At 42.9% G+C, this 19,921-nt stretch overlaps 1 protein-coding gene across 1 annotated transcript; it reads right to left on the bottom strand.

Annotated features, from left to right (window-relative positions):
• Window positions 1-568: 568 nt before the first annotated feature.
• Window positions 569-4,277, bottom strand: LOC121304640 (G-protein coupled receptor 37-like 1). The gene is made up of 2 exons (XM_041235888.1): window positions 3,289-4,277; window positions 569-2,317 (listed from the first exon to the last, which is right to left on the bottom strand). Exons 1-2 carry the CDS (start codon window positions 4,093-4,095, stop codon window positions 1,496-1,498), a joined length of 1,629 nt encoding a protein of 542 aa, XP_041091822.1. The 5' UTR covers window positions 4,096-4,277; the 3' UTR covers window positions 569-1,495.
• Window positions 4,278-19,921: the final 15,644 nt, after the last annotated feature.

Here is a 19,921-nt window from a genome sequence, read left to right as displayed (position 1 = left end):
CTGACAGGATATCAATGTTTTAAAGGAAACAATAACCCAGCCAGCGGCAAGTACACCTCAATAATAAGAACTGCGGTAATGATTCCTCTCAGGAACTAAATTGGAAACAAAACGACATAACAGGGCTCTACAGTGCGACTAAATCTGGTTGAATATCCAACTAAAAATATGCTTGCTCAAACGTACATTTTAATTTAGACGCACGTGTGCCACTAGAAATTCCTAAAGGTTGACTATACAAAATAAACGTGAATTTTTAATGTTTCTGTTAATCACACATTCAAAACTACAAATCCCCATACCCCGCCAATCTCACTGATTTATTAGTTGCCATGGCTACTCGTTTCCAGTCAAAAGAACAAGTAACAATTATTTTCATGTAACTACAGAAGTTTCAAAAGAAAACAACGATGAACAAAATTCAGATATATCGGTATCTTTACAAGAAATGAGCAATGAAGGTATTATTATTATTATTATTATTATTATTATTATTATTATTATTATTATTATTATTATTATTATTATTATTAATCCGATGCTACCCATGTTTACAGATCTGAAGGGACTAAATGTATATGTATTTAAATATGTAGCACGCACTTTAAATATGAATATATGTCTTTTTTTTTTTTTTAATCGTTACCCAAAAAAGATCCTGGTATATTAACTGGTAATATTGAGGTTAGTTGTGTGTCATTTCTCTTAGTCTTTGAAATATTGAACAGATTCTTCTGTTCTTGTGTAATAGACGTTTATAATGAATAGGTTAGGATGGAGGAAAGGAAAGAACAGACCGTTACAAACTGGCATTACTGGTAGTTACTGTCATGTTAATATAAAGAACTATTAAAGTAAACCTGCTTTTATTATTAACGAAAAACACTACAACTCTCTCCTATAACCACAACATGTCCAGAGAAAAAAACAATTATCTGCACTGTTTAACTATCACACCGTCCTCCGTTCCAACCAACTACAAAAAAGTTCTGCGATCAGGATTGCAAATCATAACGGCACAAGCATGTAGATATTGCAGGTAACATCTCTCCCCTGTGTCTGATGATCCCATTAATAATAAGGGGGACGACTTGGAAGGCAGTGGGGCAGCATGTAGATCTGCTGCTGCTGCTCATCTCATTCAAACAGACCCTTATCCCTGCTCTACTTGCAGCAGCGGGAGGTTATAAACATCAGTTGATAACGTTAAGCTACTAAAGGTGCCTAAAACACAGCTTGCTTACTAGACTACTGGGGGAAAGATTATACCTGTCCATGGGCCAGATCTGTCAAACTCAAGAACTGTCTGTAATTGTGGTGTGGCAGCGAGGAATCTGCACTGGACTTCCTTCTGCTCTCTTCACACCCTTGCTAATTCCTCTCTTTCTGTATGCTCAGTTAACAAGGGCTGCCATGCTTGACTTTGTAAGGTAGGCTGCGAATATCAGGGGGGTGCGGGCTCCGGTACGACCCTCTAGATGATCCCTATGAACAGTTAACAGGGAGTCCCGATGGCCAGGATGGAGGAGGCCCCCTTGGGCTTGTCGAAGAAGATGGAGGAGGACATCTCGGTGGTGCTGAGCTTGCTGTCGGGCCCCTCTCCTGGTGAGGAGTCGGGGCCACAGTCCTCGCAGCAGCAGCAGCAGCAGTCCATGAAGGCTTGTCCCAGAGGCTTGCAGACACACAGCAGCAGCACCGGCGTCACGGACGACTTGAAGAACAGAAAGAAGTGGTCGATGAGGCCGAGCAGCTCGCTGGTGGAGCGGGGCACCTCCCCCGACAGGTAGGCCAGGACGATGTTGGAGATGTTCTCAGGGAGGGTGCAGGCCCCGTAGATGACGGCCAGCCCCACCACGGTGCAGTTGAGCTGGCTGTCGCACTGCGCGTGTTGTTTTTTCGGGGAACCCCTGCCCTCCGGCTTCTTGCCCCCTGGCCCCCGGATCCTGCGGGTGATCAGCTGGCAGGCCAGGGTGAAGAGGATCGGCAGGCAGAAGTAGCAGCCAAAGTACCACCACATGCGGGCATCATGGTAGGTCAGCACCAGGGAGTAGATGGACTCGGGGAGGTTGACGGAGGGCTTCATGGTGCAGGAGTCCACCAACACGCCTGTCAGGGGGGATGGGTCCTGGCTGAGCTGCCACAGGAGCACCTCGGGCACCGCCAAGATCATGGACCCCACCCAGATGACAGCCAGCTTGGCAAAGATGGTCCGGCATGGCTCAATGGGGCGAGACTTGGGCTGGGTGCTGGTGGCGGCGTGGAAGCGGTCTATTCCCAGCGCACACAGACTGAAGGTGGTCACGCCCAGCGAGGTCACCTGGGGAGAGGAAAGGAATCCGGTAGGGAGAGAAAATGTTGTTTTCCACATGCATTTAACACAAACTATTTCTATTCAGCAGCAATAAGAAGAACCTTTTTTTCTTTAGTGTTATAACTTTGCCATGGAGCTGAATAAAGTGAACCCCCTTTCCTGTGTGTGTCGTGTCTTTGCTGAAGCAGTCTGTGCTTGATCGCATCCCCGGTGCTATTTCTCTATTCATTTACTGTGGTCACACTCTTGTGCTGAAATGAAAGTGCTGAGACAGAGCGAGGAGTAAAGCCTCACACAGGAGGAGCTGAAGCCAGGCCTTTCCTTTACTTTCTCAGCATCTACTATGGGATTTTAGGTTGACTGCTTCCAATTGCTTCTTGATTGGGGACCATTTATGTCTCTTTTGCTTTCATTGCAGTCAGAATCCAACCAAGCTGGGAGCACTCGCTACAGAATCAAAGATGAATGCATGCAAACACAATGGACCTCTCACAAGTCTCAAATCTTAATTCAGTTGCAGTTTCACCATTAGAAAACTAGTGATGAGGTAAGATGGGCTGGTTTAGTGCAATATAAAATATCCTAAAATGGAACGAGAACAAGAGCAGTGCTTTTGTGCGCACAATAGAATAGGAAGGGATGTCTGATTCTTAGAGGCACCAATGGCATGTCTATTGCAGGCTGTGACCTTAGCAGCACTCTGCTGTGTTGCACTGTGGAAACTGCCCTGACGGTCCTGTCTGTTTACATGCCCCTTTATAAGCCTAAAATTAATGTTCCTGCTCTTCTTGTAGCAGAAGGGTTTTATACAGGAGACGCTGAAGCTAAACACAGGTAGGGGAATGACTTTAACTGCACATGGAAACATGCACTCCTTCAGAAAAAAAGTGTGTGTGCGTGTGTGTCTGCATCAGCTATGGCCACAGTTTTGTAGCTGTATGCATGCATGCTGTGCACAGATAGTTCAGCTCACTCACCTCCAGGTAAGGCACAATCCTGCACGACGCATCTCCCAGGGGCCTGGTTTTGGTGAGCTCGTTGAAGATCACCACCGGCAGGCAGAAGAACAGGACCACGAAGTCCCAGAACGCCAGGCTGGCGAGGATGGAGTTCCAGGCGCTCTTCAAGTAGTAGTTATGCCAGACGATGCACATCACAGACAGGTTCCCGATGATCCCGATGGCGAAGACAATCAGCGAGAGGAGCATCACCGCGTAGGCGCTGTACGAGCTCTCTGTGACGGGGTACAGCGGGTTGTGAATGTGGGTCCGCTTCCTCTTCGTGGAGCTCCCGTTCGCGTTGTCGGGTGCGTCAGCCTTGGCTTTGGAAAGGTCTAACGGTTCCTCGTTACCTGTGGGCTGGCTGGTATGAGGAATCAACAAAGCCTGGTTAGGCGTGGTGAAGTAGTTCGTCGTGTCGATGGGTCGGGGGTACCGCAGGGGACCTCGTTGCCCCCCACCCTCACTAAGTTTGTCAGCATTTGCCCCTCGGGGGTGTCTTCTGACAATCATGTTCTCTTTTAACTGAAGGCGATTCCCGTCTTCCAAGCGCCTTGTTTCGGCTTCAGCATCGGCATTTAAAACAGGTTCTGGTCCAACGGCGTTTAATTGTTCAGGCGAGCTCAGAAACGCACCTGCAAACTTGCCTCGTTGTGGTCTTACCGCTGCCTCTTCATCTGTGTGCCTAAATATCCTTGCATCGAGATGTTTGCCTTTCGATGGAATATACGTGGGTTCCAGCCCTGTAATCGACAACACCAGTAACACCGCTAAGCTTTTAAACATGTTTTTTTTTTTTTTTTTTTTTACTTATAAACTCCAACCTAAGAGAGTTGGGTTTTTTTTAAACACCATGCAACTAAATGTTTTGATCAAAACCAAAAACACAAATCCAGTATATATTTCTTTCTTGGCTTTAGTTTAGCTGATTGCCCACCCTCCTCCTCCTTCTGCACCGCAGAGTAACTGGGCTGTGTCTGCTGCTCCCTAGAAACCAAGTTCGCTTCACTGCTCCCTGTCACTCCTGCAAAACCAAGCAACCAAAGCGCTGCTTCTTTTGGGAAAAGTGACAGGACATTTAGGCCACCTTGTGGACATTAATAGGAATTACATTGGCATTCAGCCAGACTTTTTCTCTTTCTTTCTTTCTTTCTTTCTTTCTTTTTCTTTTTCTTTCTTTCTTTCTTTCTTTGTGGTATGTTTCAGTTGATTGTATCAAATGAAAATAGCATCAGTAGTACATATTTAAAGAGTCTAATAATTCTATTATTATTATTATTATTATTATTATTATTATTATTATTATTATTATTATTATTATTATTATTATTATTATTATTATTATTGTTCATATAGGAGGCTGTGTAGTCCAGTGGTTAAAGAGAAGGGCTTGTAACCAGGAGGTCCCCGCTTCAAATCCCAGCTCACTCGCTGTGTGACCCTGAGCAAGTCACCTGTGCTCCGTCTTTGGGGTGAGACAGTGTTGTAAGTGACTCTGCAGCTGATGCATAGTTCACACGCCCTAGTCTTGTATCTTGTAAAGTGCTTTGTGATGGTGGTCCACTATGAAAGGCGCTATATAAACATTATTATTATAGTAATAGTACCATTATAGATAACCTTGAGATGAAGCTAAATATGACAGCACAGTATTTCTGTTTATAGTTGTTATAACTTATAAAGCATGTCTGTACTGTGAATATGTTAATACAGAGCTTCTTGTAGTCTAATATGAACAGGGAGCATGGGTGCATTCACTGCCAAATGAAAACTACTCTCTCTGTCTCTCTGGCTCTCTGGGTTTTTCTGGCTGCTAAGAGCAATCTTACAGAATGCTACCCTGTGTCCAGAGTTGTGTGCAGGTTGTTTGTATTATCTCTAAGACAGCTACCAGGAGATATACTCAATTAGACGACAGGCAAGAGGACTGATTTCATCTTATTGCAGTTTCCTGAACAAATATTTAAAATAATAAATCAGCTACTAAATAAGCAAACAAGCTACATAAATAAATACGAAGGGATAATGTAAGCAAGCGGATAATAGTGCTAATATTTACAAGAAAGGCATTTCTAAAGTGTGTGTCTCCAGTGCTGAGGAAAGCTCCCGGTTGTGTAGCAGTGGGCTTTCTCAAGCAGTCAGAAGGAAGCTGAGCTCAGGCATAGTGTTTCAGTACCTCTGCTATATTCAGAGTGACTGGGATAAAAATAGAAACAGGTGTGCTTCATGAGAACAATTTGCCAAAGATAGAATTTCCCTTTCAGAATGGAATGACCTGATTGTGCCTTCAAGCTGTGGAGAGCTATTATCAGATTTTCTAAAGATTTACTACTAAAAATAAAGTGGTGCCCTAGGGATCCAAGCTGCGCGTGCTTTAACATTCTCAGTGTTATTCTAAAAATCCCAGAGTGACACAGAGATTCCCCTGCCGCTGTGCTGTCAATGGGACCCCTTGTGACGTTTGTAGTGTAATTGCAGCAGAACAGGATTTGGGATCATGAACATGAATAAGAAAGTTTACAAACGAGAGGAGGCCATTTGGCCCATCTTGCTCGTTTGGTTGTTAGTAGCTTATTGATCCCAGAATCTCATCAAGTAGCTTCTTGAAGGATCCCAGGGTGTCAGCTTCAACAACATTACTGGGGAGTTGATTCCAGACCCTCACGATTCTCTGTGTAAAAAAGTGCCTCCTATTTTCTGTTCTGAATGCCCCTTTGTCTAATCTCCATTTGTGACCCCTGGTCCTTGTTTCTTTTTTCAGGTCGAAAAAGTCCCTTGGGTCGACATTGTCAGAGATGCCTCTCGTTGTGTGATTAACCCTTTATTCTTCAATCCGGCCAGCAGCCTGTTTCAGTGAATGGGATTGAGCGCTGCTTAGTGCTTTTGGCTTGACTTTAATAAAAGTAGCAGCTTCTCAGAGCTCTGAATAGCTTCTTCTATCAGCACAGGGCACCCACGATTGCTTTGTATTGCATTTAGACACCCAGCTGACACTTTGTCTCTGGAGGCACACACTGGCTGTCTGTGTGACCGTCCTCTCTGCTGCTGCTTCCTCATTCTTCGAAAATGAAGCTCAGGGGTCTGAGGGAATGCTAATCAAATGCTAATCAATCTTCCCTCCTGCTGATTGCAACACTGAGCCTTTGAAAAAGTGCTATTGAAAAGTGCAGTGGCTCAGAAAAATATTATAGCAACTTGCTCAACAGTACTTTATATACAGAGAGAGAGAGAGAGAGAGAGAGAGAGAGAGAGAGAGTGAGCGAGCGAGCATTGCATGGGGAGAAGGGCCCTCTAGTCTGAAGAGGTGAACCCTGCCTTCCTGTGCCTGTGGTTCCCATGCTGTAGCACGGTTCGAGGGGCTGGGCCCACTGCAGCTTGCTGTCTCTCTGTGAGCTCAGAGTCCTGGATCCACATGGTAATGGCTTCCATTCACACAACAAAAAGAAGGAAACAACAAAAAAGGAAACTCTCCCAGTGACCTAAAATTACTCTCACCAGGGACTGGGTGCCAGACTCTTAAAAAATTTACCAACAGGTTACCACCTTTTTTTTCTAAACAGAAAACTAAATGTGGAATGTTAAAAAGCTTCATATAAATAGCCCAGGAGGTTCATTCATGCACTCCTGTTTAAAAGCTAGTTCTGTAACATCAGCAGTTTCGATTTTTCACTTTGCAAAAGAATGATGCAAACTTAGCAGGTGGTCAATGCTTTATTATGTGTAACCGTTCCTGAAGTTCATGGCAAGTGCCACAAGGGGGCACTACAAGACCAAGATGACATTCCCAATAGAGACTGTCGCAGAACTGGTACATTTTTCTTAATGTGAGAGAAACGGTGGTTGGGTTAATTTCAGAGTACAGTGAATATGATACAAGAGCCATCCCTGCCAGTCCGTGTTATCACTTAAGATTTGTAAGTTAGTGGCTTAAACAGCAGGAAGAGAACTGACGAGTCATGTGTCAAACTGTGAAGTATGAATTATACCTTGTTAGCCTGAACACATTGACTCCTAGCACTGTAACATTATTCCTGAACACATTGACTCCTAGCACTGTAACAGAATTCCTGAACACACTGACTCCTAGCACTGTAACAGAATTCCTGAGCACATTGACTCCTAGCGCTGTAACAGAATTCCTGAGCCATTAACTCCTAGCACTATAACAGAATTCCTGAACACATTGACTCCTAGCACTGTAACAGAATTCCTGACCCATTGACTCCTAGCACTGTAACAGAATTCCTGAACACATTGACTCCTAGCACTGTAACAGAATTCCTGAACACACTGACTCCTAGCACTGTAACAGAATTCCTGAGCACATTGACTCCTAGCGCTGTAACAGAATTCCTGAGCCATTAACTCCTAGCACTATAACAGAATTCCTGAACACATTGACTCCTAGCACTGTAACAGAATTCCTGACCCATTGACTCCTAGCACTGTAACAGAATTCCTGAACACATTGACTCCTAGCACTGTAACAGAATTCCTGAACACACTGACTCCTAGCACTGTAACAGAATTCCTGAGCACATTGACTCCTAGCGCTGTAACAGAATTCCTGAGCCATTAACTCCTAGCACTATAACAGAATTCCTGAACACATTGACTCCTAGCACTGTAACAGAATTCCTGACCCATTGACTCCTAGCACTGTAACAGAATTCCTGAACACATTGACTCCTAGCACTGTAACAGAATTCCTGACCCATTGACTCCTAGCACTGTAACAGAATTCCTGACCCATTAACTCCTAGCACTGTAACAGAATTCCTGAACACATTGAATCCTAGCACTGTAACAGAATTCCTGACCCATTGACTCCTAGCACTGTAACAGAATTCCTGAACACATTGAATCCTAGCACTGTAATAGAATTCCTGACCCATTGACTCCTAACACTGTAACAAAATTCCTGACCCATTGACTCCTAGCACTGTAACAGAATTCTTGACCCATTGACTCCTAACACTGTAACAGAATTCCTGAACACACTGACTCCTAACACTGTAACAGAATTCCTGACCCATTGACTCCTAACCCTGTAACAGAATTCCTGACCCATTGACTCCTAGCACTGTAACAGAATTCCTGACCTAAGCTCAAGCTACTATGCAATAGGAGGCTGAGAGGATTACTGTGGCAGGAGATGAGACTCGTGTATATGCAGCTCACAGCATACTGTATGAGATGAGACTTGTGTATATGCAGCTCACAGCATACTGTATGAGATGAGACTCGTGTATATGCAGCTCACAGCATACTGTATGAGATGAGACTCGTGTATATGCAGCTCACAGCATACTGTATGACCTCATTTTTGATTCCAAAGTACTGCACTGTTTCTGTTAAATAATCAATTTAAAAACAGACTCCATAACCGCTTGTTACCATGGTGCAGCAGAGAAGACAAACTAGCTGGCAGTCGCACCTCTGCCCTGCCCTGCCCCCTCCCCGTGCTGGGTCAGTGTGAAGCCCTCCGCTCGGAGAGACATGGTTACACTGATCAGACGGCAGTAGCAGCACTAATGTTTTCTGAGACATGCATTGGGCCAGTATTATTTTAACTGTTTGCTTTAATATGTATGGCAACATGTTTTGCTATCATATACAGTAGGTTATAATAAAATAAATTAAAATAAATAAGTAAAAATAAACCTTCTGACTGCTTTAAAGAGCTTTTGGCATTTTTCATTAAGAACCTGTCAAGTAAACAACAGATCTAATGCCTGTGGAATGCTGTTTATCTGAGTGGAATTTTCTAACAAATACACCTTACACTTTGTTTCCCTTGAACTGAATAGCTATTGTTCCCTCTTCCCGCTAGTGGCTGAACCAGTGTGACCAGGTTGTTGAATCATATGATGCATTTCACTCTGAGTGATACTGGTTATTTAACACCAGCAGGGCTCACCGCGCTCCTGTTTCCACTCCTACGGCAAGGTCATTGCAGTCGCTCGTCCGCTGCTATTTTCTATAGGCAGCAGTGCTGCAGTCGAGTCGGAACTTTCATAATAGGCAAACTGAGTCACATGACTGGCTCCTCTTGCTGCAATGCAAGGAGCAATAGCAACATCTTCTATTGCAAACTACTTCTTTAAGAAGGTTCAGATTGCTGATGAAGACGACAGCAACTGTGGACCCAAACCCGAATGAAGCCCCTGACACACACAAGCACACGCACACGCACCCCCCCCCCCCCCCGAAATGTTTCTCACACCTGTGTTACATCACCGTTATTATCTTATTTAGGAGTTTCAGCGCCACAGTTGCTCGTTGCCACTGTATCGTATGACACACTGCTGCTCGGATTCTGCCGCGGAGGAGCCCGGCTCTTTCGCAATGTGATTAAGACGCTTGCTTGGGGTGGCTGCTTCACCGCTTCACGCCCAGCCTACACCCTCTACACCTGCCAGAAAATTTAATTAAATCAGTCACATCGGCATGTCATTACTAATCAAAAACCTCACCTGATTAATAGATTCATATATTAATAGATTATTTGATAGCTCACTCCATGTATGCAAAAACAAACACATAAAGCATTACTATACAACAGCACTGAAGTTAGTCACTTTGTATCACTGTGAGCTGAAGCTTATCTCTGCTATTAAAACTAAAGGCAGAAATCTTACACCTGCCAGATATAAACTCTAGTACTTAGCTTTACTGTACATGTGAAGGAATGAGCATGCAAACTATATACAACTATTCCTGTTTCTATAGCATCACAAGGATCCCACTTCACACACACACAATGAACAATGAAAACATTCAGTTAAAACGGTTGAATACAGAATCCAATAAGACTGACATTGCAGATGTGGTTTTAATCATAAAAAAAGCTAGCTTGTAGTAACAGAACAATTACACTTAAAAGAGTCTATATACCAGCTTGTGCTATTCTGTTATATCACTTTCCAACAACTAACCCATCCCTAACTCCCCATTGCGTGGAACCAGGTTTCAGTTTAAGCCTAATGCTTGATATTGAGGTTTGCTTTAGCACACATTGGTTTCACATTAGTGCACAGGTGGACTTTCCTCCATGACAGACGTTTGGATTCTGAGCTGTGTCTGGGATGCTACCATTATTTATAGGCCCTATCACTCAGTCTTGTAGAGATGCCATCATTATTGCCAGCCGATGCCCAGCACACTAACCCCTCTGTGGGGCCGCTGCGGTAGGGTTCCCCTTGCAATGTAACAGGCACAGAGCGTCCTCATGCCGTGCTGTGGAGTCAAGCTGAGCAGCAGCTGGGCAGGGAGGGGTCCATGCAGCTGCAAACAGCACTCTCGTCTTCAGCTGAGCTCTTCTGGGTTGTTCAGGACAGGGCTGTGAACACAAAGCTCCCAAGTAGGACGGAGCAGTCCTGACAGCATCCCCAGGTCAATAGGACAGTGCTTTGAACCTGACAGATAAACAAAGAAATACAATTGACATTATACAGTATTGAAATGACAATTATACTTGGGATACCAATGGAACTATCTCTATGTGATGATACACACAGTGCAGTGAGAATGTATTGACAGCTTCGTACACAATGCTATCTGTTGAATTAGATCCAGTCAGTGACAGTAACGAAGCAGTGAAAACCGGTCTCATCTTGACATAAAGCAACTTGATTCCTCTGCTGCCTCTTTCACTAGCTGGGCAACCTATTGTGCAAAGCACAGATTCAACAGGGTTACTGCATGTCTGCTTTGAGGGAACTGGAATGGAGCTCCCAGAAACCACACAGCTAAAGCCATTCCCACATGTTAATGCAGTACCCAACACAGAGACACCATGGACTGCCTCAGAGCTCCAGACACAGAGACACCATGGACTGCCTCAGAGCTCCAGACACAGAGACACCATGGACTGCCTCAGAGCTCCAGACACAGAGACACCATGGACTGCCTCAGAGCTCCAGACACAGAGACACCATGGACTGCCTCAGAGCTCCAGACACAGAGACACCATGGACTGCCTCAGAGCTCCAGACACAGAGACACCATGGACTGCCTCAGAGCTCCAGACACAGAGACACCATGGACTGCCTCAGAGCTCCAGACACAGAGACACCAGGGACTGCCTCAGAGCTCCAGACACAGAGACACCATGGACTGCCTCAGAGCTCCAGACACAGAGACACCATGGACTGCCTCAGAGCTCCAGACACAGAGACACCATGGACTGCCTCAGAGCTTGTAGATGAAGCTTTGTTGTGCTTGGTGAAAATGATACTGTATTAGCTGTCAGCCTTGTGAATAAACTCTTTTAATATGACGAACTTTGAGTCATTTCCTCTAACCCTTTACTAAACATGCGAGGCTCATTTTGAACTCTTCTTAATTAACTCCCTTATTCATTCGTTCATCTTCTCGGATTTGGATTCACTCATTCACGTTATCAGTTGTTAACACACTAAAAGAGATTCCAAAGAAGCTGCTTCAAAAGCCCTTGGCTCCTTTACAATAAAAACAAAGGGTAGCTATTGGCTCCAAGTGCCTGGTAACAGTTCTGCTGCATCGATCCACAAACAAGCCACTGTAAACCACAAAGCACGTATCTATGGAAGCACAGCAGTGATCACTGTCACAGTCCAGTCCAGACACAACACACAAGGGATTAAATCCCATTCTCTTTGGTCTGGTTTCAAGCAAGGCATCATATGCTGGTGCTATGAAATGAATTAACTTAATCCTTTTTACAGTTAGCAGGTAATGTTTCCACTACTAGACAATTGCATGAGGCATAGCACACCGTCTCTTCTTTCACCCAGACTGTACCAGGTGATACAGAGGGAACTCTCTGCACAGTGTGCTAAATGAATGAGTGGGATCATGAAAATACAGAAAGAGGAATAAATCACCGGTCAAACATTGCAATAGCCTTTACAGAGCAGGTCTCCTCAGCAGCTGCACTTCAGCTGGGACTGCTGTCTCTGGAACGCAGGGTATCACAGTTCTGCAGAGTCCTGCTGTTCTCTGGGTTTAATTTCATGGCACCTATAATTAGACATGTCTGTGCATGCTCTACTACCTCTCATCAATTATTCATAGTGTTTGTTTGTGAGAAAGCACCAGGTCTGATCCACTTTTATTAGTAGTATTATAGTATCTGTTTTCAGTCAGACATGATGTAAGCATGGTAAAGCGTGTTAAAACGTGGGTAACCATGGTAGAGCATGGTATGAATCATGCACATTAGTACGTGCATCTCAAGGCCAGGTCAATGCTATACATGGGAACTTGCTCTATGTGGGTTTTCTGGTGAAATACAGGAATTGAATGGCGAGAGTGGTTCCTCTTCCCTGCTTCAGGTACAGCAGCAAAAATAATGTGCAAGGAATAACCCTCCATTATTAAAGGGATATGGAGTTGTCCATCACAAATGAAATAATAAAATGCACCTGATACATTGCTTGTATGGAAAATGTTTCCTTGATGAATGTGCACAATGCTCCAATAAAATAACTGGCACGGGATAGGACTGTGGCAGACAGGAGCACCCTTGCCAGCTACACTGCTTCAGATACACTCAGGGTAACAAGAGGGCTTGCAGGACTAAATGCAAAAGCAAACACACATAGCGACCTCAAAACAAGGAGGGCAGGGTGCTGACCAAAGCCTCCTTGCATATATGTCGCTGCAGCTGCAAAACTCACGTGAGCATGCTTTTACATACCAGTGGAAATGCAAGCCATGATGAGAGCATCGCTGGTGCCGGGCACAGCGAAGAGTGAGATGCTTGGCATGTGAACAGCACAAGGAGGCTGAGAACGCCTCTGCTCCTCCCGAGCTCCTTATCACATGACCAGCAGCAGATACATAAACAATTACTTGGCACAGGCGTGAGTTTTGCCATGTGATGTTGTTTTGTTACAGCACGTTAGCATTCTTCTCTCTGCCAGTTTGTTCTAGTCGTGTTTGAAGGGAGAATGGTTTGAAATCATGAGTAATATTCTCTATATGCTATTCAAAGTGTGGCTGGTCCGAGAGCATTTCGTTTACAGCAGTAATTAGAAAAACTGCTCGTAAGAGTCTGACTCACTCAATTTTACGCAGCGTTAAGAAGAACAGATGGAAATGCTGGAGTACACTTCACACATTGACATGTGTTAGACAAAAGTGTATTTCTATCAGTCTCTATGAGGGCCAGTTACTTTGTCACACAGACCTATGACAAGAAGCAGAGATGCAGGCAGTTAAGCCCATAAAGAACTGGGTTTGGAAACGTCTGGCACTCCGGGTTTTGAGTCCTGGTGTAACCAGACACTGCATGCATCTTATGAAGGTGATTCAGGACACTGGAGATGGGGTCTCAGGTATCACTTGCTAACAATGCTCTGTCAAAGGCAGGGTGGGACACTGGTGCTCAGCTTAACCCTGATAAACTCACAGGGAAACAGGAGCAAGCACAAAGAAAAGCACAAACCTATTTAAAGCACTGCTGCCTATGCAGGAATGTGTTGAACAGCCCCTGAGGGGAGAGGATTACATTAGTTCAGGCATTGTTCAAAAGTGAGAGAAGCCTGGAGGATTGTTTTCAAGGGAGCTGCTTGTTTCTCACTTAGAACTTGAACTGTGAGTTTCTGTTTGCTTGTTCTAACACTGGTACCTGTCCACTGTAACCTATCTCACAGAATCAATCTATCATCAGCCTTTACACTTTTCATGCAGTCTTTGTGTGCTCTTTGCCAATTCTGTTTCTATTTTCAATTACCTTCCCAAATCCCTTTGTCCTTTTATAGTTTACTGACTAACTACCCAACTAGCTCTAAGACTACCTAACTAACAAACTGTCTAACTAAATAACTACCAAACTGAACAACTAACAAACTGTCTGGCTAAATAACTACCTAACTGACTGATAAAACATTATCATGATTACATTTCAAATTTTTATTCACGTGTCCTGGGACATGATTCAGCAGGAGAATAAAAGCAACACAAATCACTATGTAACACAATTTTTGTTCCTGGGTAGTAAGTGTTATTTCCTAATTGCTTATGCCTCAAAAGTATAGAAAATGGCTATTATTCCCCACAGACTTTGCTTTTGTGAACAGGACAGTGATATTTTGAAATATCACTATTTCCAATGGGAAAACGGGCAAATGTGTGTCTTTTCGTTCACATAAAAAAACAACAAATGAATCCAAATTAACATGTATTTATACTAAAGTAATACAAAAATGACTACAAAAGATTTAGAAGTGAGTAGTTTTTCGAGATTTACAATTGTACTGTATTTACTTTAGTATAAATACATGTTAATTTGGATTCATATGTTGTTTTTTTCTGACTTTATGTGAACGAAAAGACACACATTTGCCCGTTTTCCCATTGGAAATAGTGATATTTCAAAATGTCACTGTCCTGGTCACAAAAGCAAAGTCTGTGGGGAATAATAGCCATTTTCTATACTTTTGAGGCATAAGCAATTAGGAAATAACACTTACTACCCAGGAACAAAAAAAAAAAAAAAATGTGTTACACAGTGTTATTCAGTTCTTCTCTGCTGATAATCCTCCCACGTCTATGAGCGTCTTTTATTTTTTTAATGTTATTTCCCTTTATTAGGTGTTTATTAACAAAACAAATTTACAAAAAGAGGCAGTATTAAGAACAGCATACGAACCACATAATATTGTAAAAATTGTACTCAAATACATCATTTTATCATGAGCGGTACAAGAGAAAATTTAAAATAAAACAAATACAACAACCATAAATGAACACAGGGGGATAAGAACTGCAAGAATTATTAGAGAAGCTGTCACTATTTAGCAGTTTTTTTGTAGAGAAGAATGAAAAGAGTTCAGATCGATACAAAACAAGCTGCAATTAGGTTTGCATTTTAAAACTTAACCTTATGAATGTGGTATTTTCCCAATAAACCCAGACGCTTAACAGCCCCGTTGATACTACTTTTACCATTGTAGGACCATGCGTTTTAACTATTTTGACGAAGCTGCTACTGTGAGGGTCTGTGAACTGGTTGGCTGCAAGGGGACTTCACACCAGGAACAGAAACCAAAACAAGGAATGGGGGGGAACACTGAGACGCTACAGCGCTCAACTTTTTATTAAACAAACAAAAGCAAGCAGCTTTACAAAACACAAAAACAAAAAGCACAAGAGCCAAAACAAACAGATACCAGAACGGGTGTAAACAAGTATGTATAATACGAATAGCAATTGTTTCGTTACCAAGGTAACTCAGTTTACTCTTGTCCCATTTTGCCTCTGACACGCTCTCCCTTGCAGCCAAACTGCATGACTGTCCATTAGTTAACATTCAGTAGCTAACAGTCACGCACTCTCACGAGGTCATTAAAATAGAAAACAATAACATACATAGTAAAACAAATAACACAGCTTTTCAACGTCATATAATGAATAAACCATAACAATAACTAATAATAATAAACAAATATATACAAAGGGTTGTTTGCTAAAACTGCAGCAGTTCAGATAATCCGCCCATCCATCGATTATCATTAACCGCGTAATCCTTTACAGGGTTGCGGTGAGCTGGAGCCTAACCCGGCAGAAACAGGGCGCAAGGCAGGACTACACCCTGGACAGGACGCCAGTCAATCGCAGGGCACACACACACACACACACACACTCACACACACACACACACACACACACACACACACACACACACACACACACACACACACACGGAGGGTAATTTAAAGTGGCCAATCAACCTGAACAGCATGTCTTGACTTGTTGGACTGTGGGAGGAAACCGGCGTACCCGGAGAAAACCCACGCGAACACGGGGAGATTATCCAAAAGAGTCATCTAAAATGTCTCCTTATTCTAGTGTGTTACAGGGAGGAGACTGGGCTGAACTAGTGCCCCTGCACACTAGTGTCATACTCTTAAACCAAAGCATTTCCAGAGTGCTTACAGTAGAACAGCAAACTGACTGCACAGTGACCTCTGTGCAGCAGAGCCCATCCCTGCTCCAAAGTGTACAGTGCAGGTTTGCACTCCCAGCACGAAACCCATTGCAGCTGAACACAGGTGAATTGGATTTTTATTTGATGGCCATCTGTTCAATCACCCTGTCTATATACCTGCCATAGAAAGTGCATCAGTTTGCTGTAAACAGCTGGCAAACGCAGAGCAAACGCAGATAAGGTAGCTCAGGATACCAGCTGATAACCTGCCATGCTTCAGACAACAATGCTATTAGCCCAGACAAAAAGAAAAGACTGACACTTTGTGCATAAAAGACAATTATATATTAATAAAGTGGCAAGTTTTACTGACCATGACAAGGTATGCTTTTGTCTGGAGGTATTTGAACATTTAAAAGGTTGTGATTTGGGGCTGTACTCTTGTGGTTCACTGAAAAACAAAACAAGCTTTTCGATAACAAATGTCACTGGGATGTTCTGCTGTTTGTCTGCTCTCTCCCTCCCACTACACAGTTACAGCAAAATTACTGTGTATTATAGTAGTTACTTAGTAAATAGTTGTACACATTATGTCCATTGTAACTATGCATAATAACATGGCAAGTATGTGTAAGTGCACATGTATTTACTACGTAACTACTATGTAAATCCACAGTAATTAGAGACACTTCGTGTAAAGTGTCACCTATTTCAAAATATTTTTTATTTTTAGTGATGCATGTTGTCCCAGATTAAAAATACTCAAATAAGTGTAATAAATTCAATGACAAATGTTTAGACTAGAAATCTTTTTCAATGTCTTCAATTAAAAGAAAATAAAATTCAAGATTGGGCCCGACTTAGTATAAACATGACAGCGTTAGCGAAGCTCCGCGCTAGCACACGAAAACGGGATTTAGGAGTCTTGTCTCCTGCGTGGGCTAACGCACATCATGTAGCGAATCAAGCGCCCAGCCAATCAGAGCACAGAGGAGGGAGTAAGGGTACAATCAATAATGATTCCGCATTCCTGTTAAGAGCACCTGTGCATCTACGATAGCGAACAGGAGGCATTTTGAAACCCCCAAAAAAGAAGAAAGGAGACAAAATGAGGAGGGTGACCAAGCCCCTCAAGCAAGGCTACAATTTTTTTTAGCAGCCTGAAGATGGAGAGTGAATACTTACAAAATAAAACAAGTAATCTATAAGGCTTTGTCTGGCCTGCCTGGCACTTACTGCATCTGCAGCTCCCACCACTGGGGCTTTAAGATCAGCATCAGTCTGTTGTTACTCGATACACAGCCCGAGTGTAATGGCAGTGATACTGCTGTGTAATTACAGTGTAATTAGAGACATTTCCGGTTGGTTTCACAGATCTACATTAGCGCTAATCATGGACTACCTATTGTTATTTTAGGTGAAGTAATCCAAGATTTGTGCTAATCAGATGAAACCAGCCGTATACTGTATGTACATTGGTACCAAAATCACTTCAATGATTTTCTGATTAAAAGTTTGTCACCTTCACAAAACCAAAAACCTGGAATTCTACTTGAGCTTGTACCTGACCTATATACCTTGTAGAGCCAAGACACTCATTTTCATGTCACTGAGTGTCATTCAAGGCAATACACTCAAAGTCTTGCTTAATCAGTACCTTTTATACAATGTCATCTCTCTCAGCTCACTGCTGTGATTTGGTAAACACTTTTGTTGCCAGGTGTCATTCTCAGGTAATGCAAATGACAATTCATCTCTAGAAAACATTTGCACGCTCCGTGATTTCCAATGCTTTATACAATATCGGCACAAAAACAGAGAAAGATGTGCCACGAGGACATAAAAAAGTAACAATAACAAAACAAAAACAAACAACAAAAAAAACAGTTTGAAATTTCCAAAGATCTGTAATGCAGATGTGTCATGTCGAAGTCAGCCTAGGCAGCAGGATAGAGAGAGGAAGCTCCAAGGGTTTAGAAAAACAACAGCAGCTTTTTTATATTATCACATTAAACTACATCAAGGAAGAAAAGAAAGCGTCTCCTCCAAGCCCTTCACCTTCCAGCTTGAGATTCTTCAGGGAGAAAGTAAAGATTAAACACTGCTTTAGGCAACGTGGGGAGGTGGTCGTGTGAAAGCTGTGCTTCGTGATCACCTAGAGATTGTTAAATATCACCCTTGGCTCATCAGACAGCTTCACGACGAGAGAGACGCGTGATTGAATGACGAAGCAGCCTTGAGAGATAAGAACTTTACAGATAACAGCATTCTAGAGAAATGAAACTGAACACAGAAACAGAACAGCATCATGACAACAAGTAAACAAGGAATGCAGCTGATGGAAATGAATGATAATTTGGCCGGTTTTTGCCAATGGATTTTAAAGCTCTCATTTAGCTTTATACAGCCACCTAGTGAAAGCCAAGGGAAGTGCATTCAACACTGGCATGTGAGACATATTAAATGAAGCCATCGCTGCCAACTAGAGGCTTGTGAACAGAGGACAATAAAGGGTTAATCACGAGCATGTCTGATTTTCTCAGGGTAGCATTATTATTATTATTATTATTATTATTATTATTATTATTATTATTATTAGTGTAAGAAAATGGAAGCCGTGTCTTTTAAAGAATACTTTCCCCCTAAAGCTTGTGTATAGCCTAATGTGGCCGTGTCCAGCTCACACAGACTTTGACCTCATTTGCATAGCTATGACACGGAGGGGTTTTCCCTGGATTTTCCTGGGCAGACAGACAGGGCACTAAAACACTTTATGCAAACAAAACGGGAGTTAAAACTGCCTGTTCACAGAGGATATTTTAAGGTCCCTATCAGATCGCCAAGGCTCTGCTTTGCAATCTCCAGAATGGAAGATCACTGTTAGTCTTGTGTCCCTGTGACAGAAAAAGAATGAATCTTGGTTATAAATCTCCCTCCCGACCTGTGAGGGCGCTGTGTAAAGGGACAATTCATTTCAAAGAAAGGTGGAAGGCGGCCATCTAGAAAGGGGGCGGCGCCATGGTACACCAAGTCATCGACCCAGAAGGGAAGCGATGTGGCAAGCGTGGATTGGAGGAAAAACGGTTGCACTTGCTAACCAAGGGGGCGTGGCTGACGGTACAAAAGGGGAGGTGGCGAAATGATCTGTTCCTTTTTTATGGTTGCGAGTGTTTGTTTGTTTTGTCGTGTCTAATTGTACTTGTTTGTTCTTATTGGGTGGCTAACATGTACCGGGAGCTGTCTCTTAAGCTCCCGCAGGAGCTTCTCTGGTATCTCAACTAGCAGTTTTAACAAACGAACCCCCTTCTTCTCTCCTCTTGTCATCCATGCATGGCAATATGCAAGAAGCAATACAAATCTGCAGAACAATACTGGAAGATATGTATGAGAACACAGCTGGACACGAGCAGCACACAGCACTGCAACACTTCAGCTGTTCCGTTTTTCATCGTGTCTCACAGTCGTTTAACCTAATGTAGTTCCCTGTGCTTGACCATGCTTTCATTGTGCTTCGCTATACTTTTACAAGTTTGTCCATTATAACGTTAGTTGTACATGTGCTATATTGAGTAAGAGGCCTTCATAGTTCAATATGTTCCATATTGAATGTTTTTTAATTGTGTTTATCAGATAGCTAAAAAATGAGGTGGGGTTACTGTTTCATGATTCACATTTTTTGCTGTAACTGAAGACAAT

The sequence above is a fragment of the Polyodon spathula genome, chromosome 39 (genome assembly GCF_017654505.1).
Source record: "Polyodon spathula isolate WHYD16114869_AA chromosome 39, ASM1765450v1, whole genome shotgun sequence".
NCBI lineage: Eukaryota > Metazoa > Chordata > Actinopteri > Acipenseriformes > Polyodontidae > Polyodon > Polyodon spathula.
This window is presented reverse-complemented; position numbering and strand designations above follow the sequence as displayed.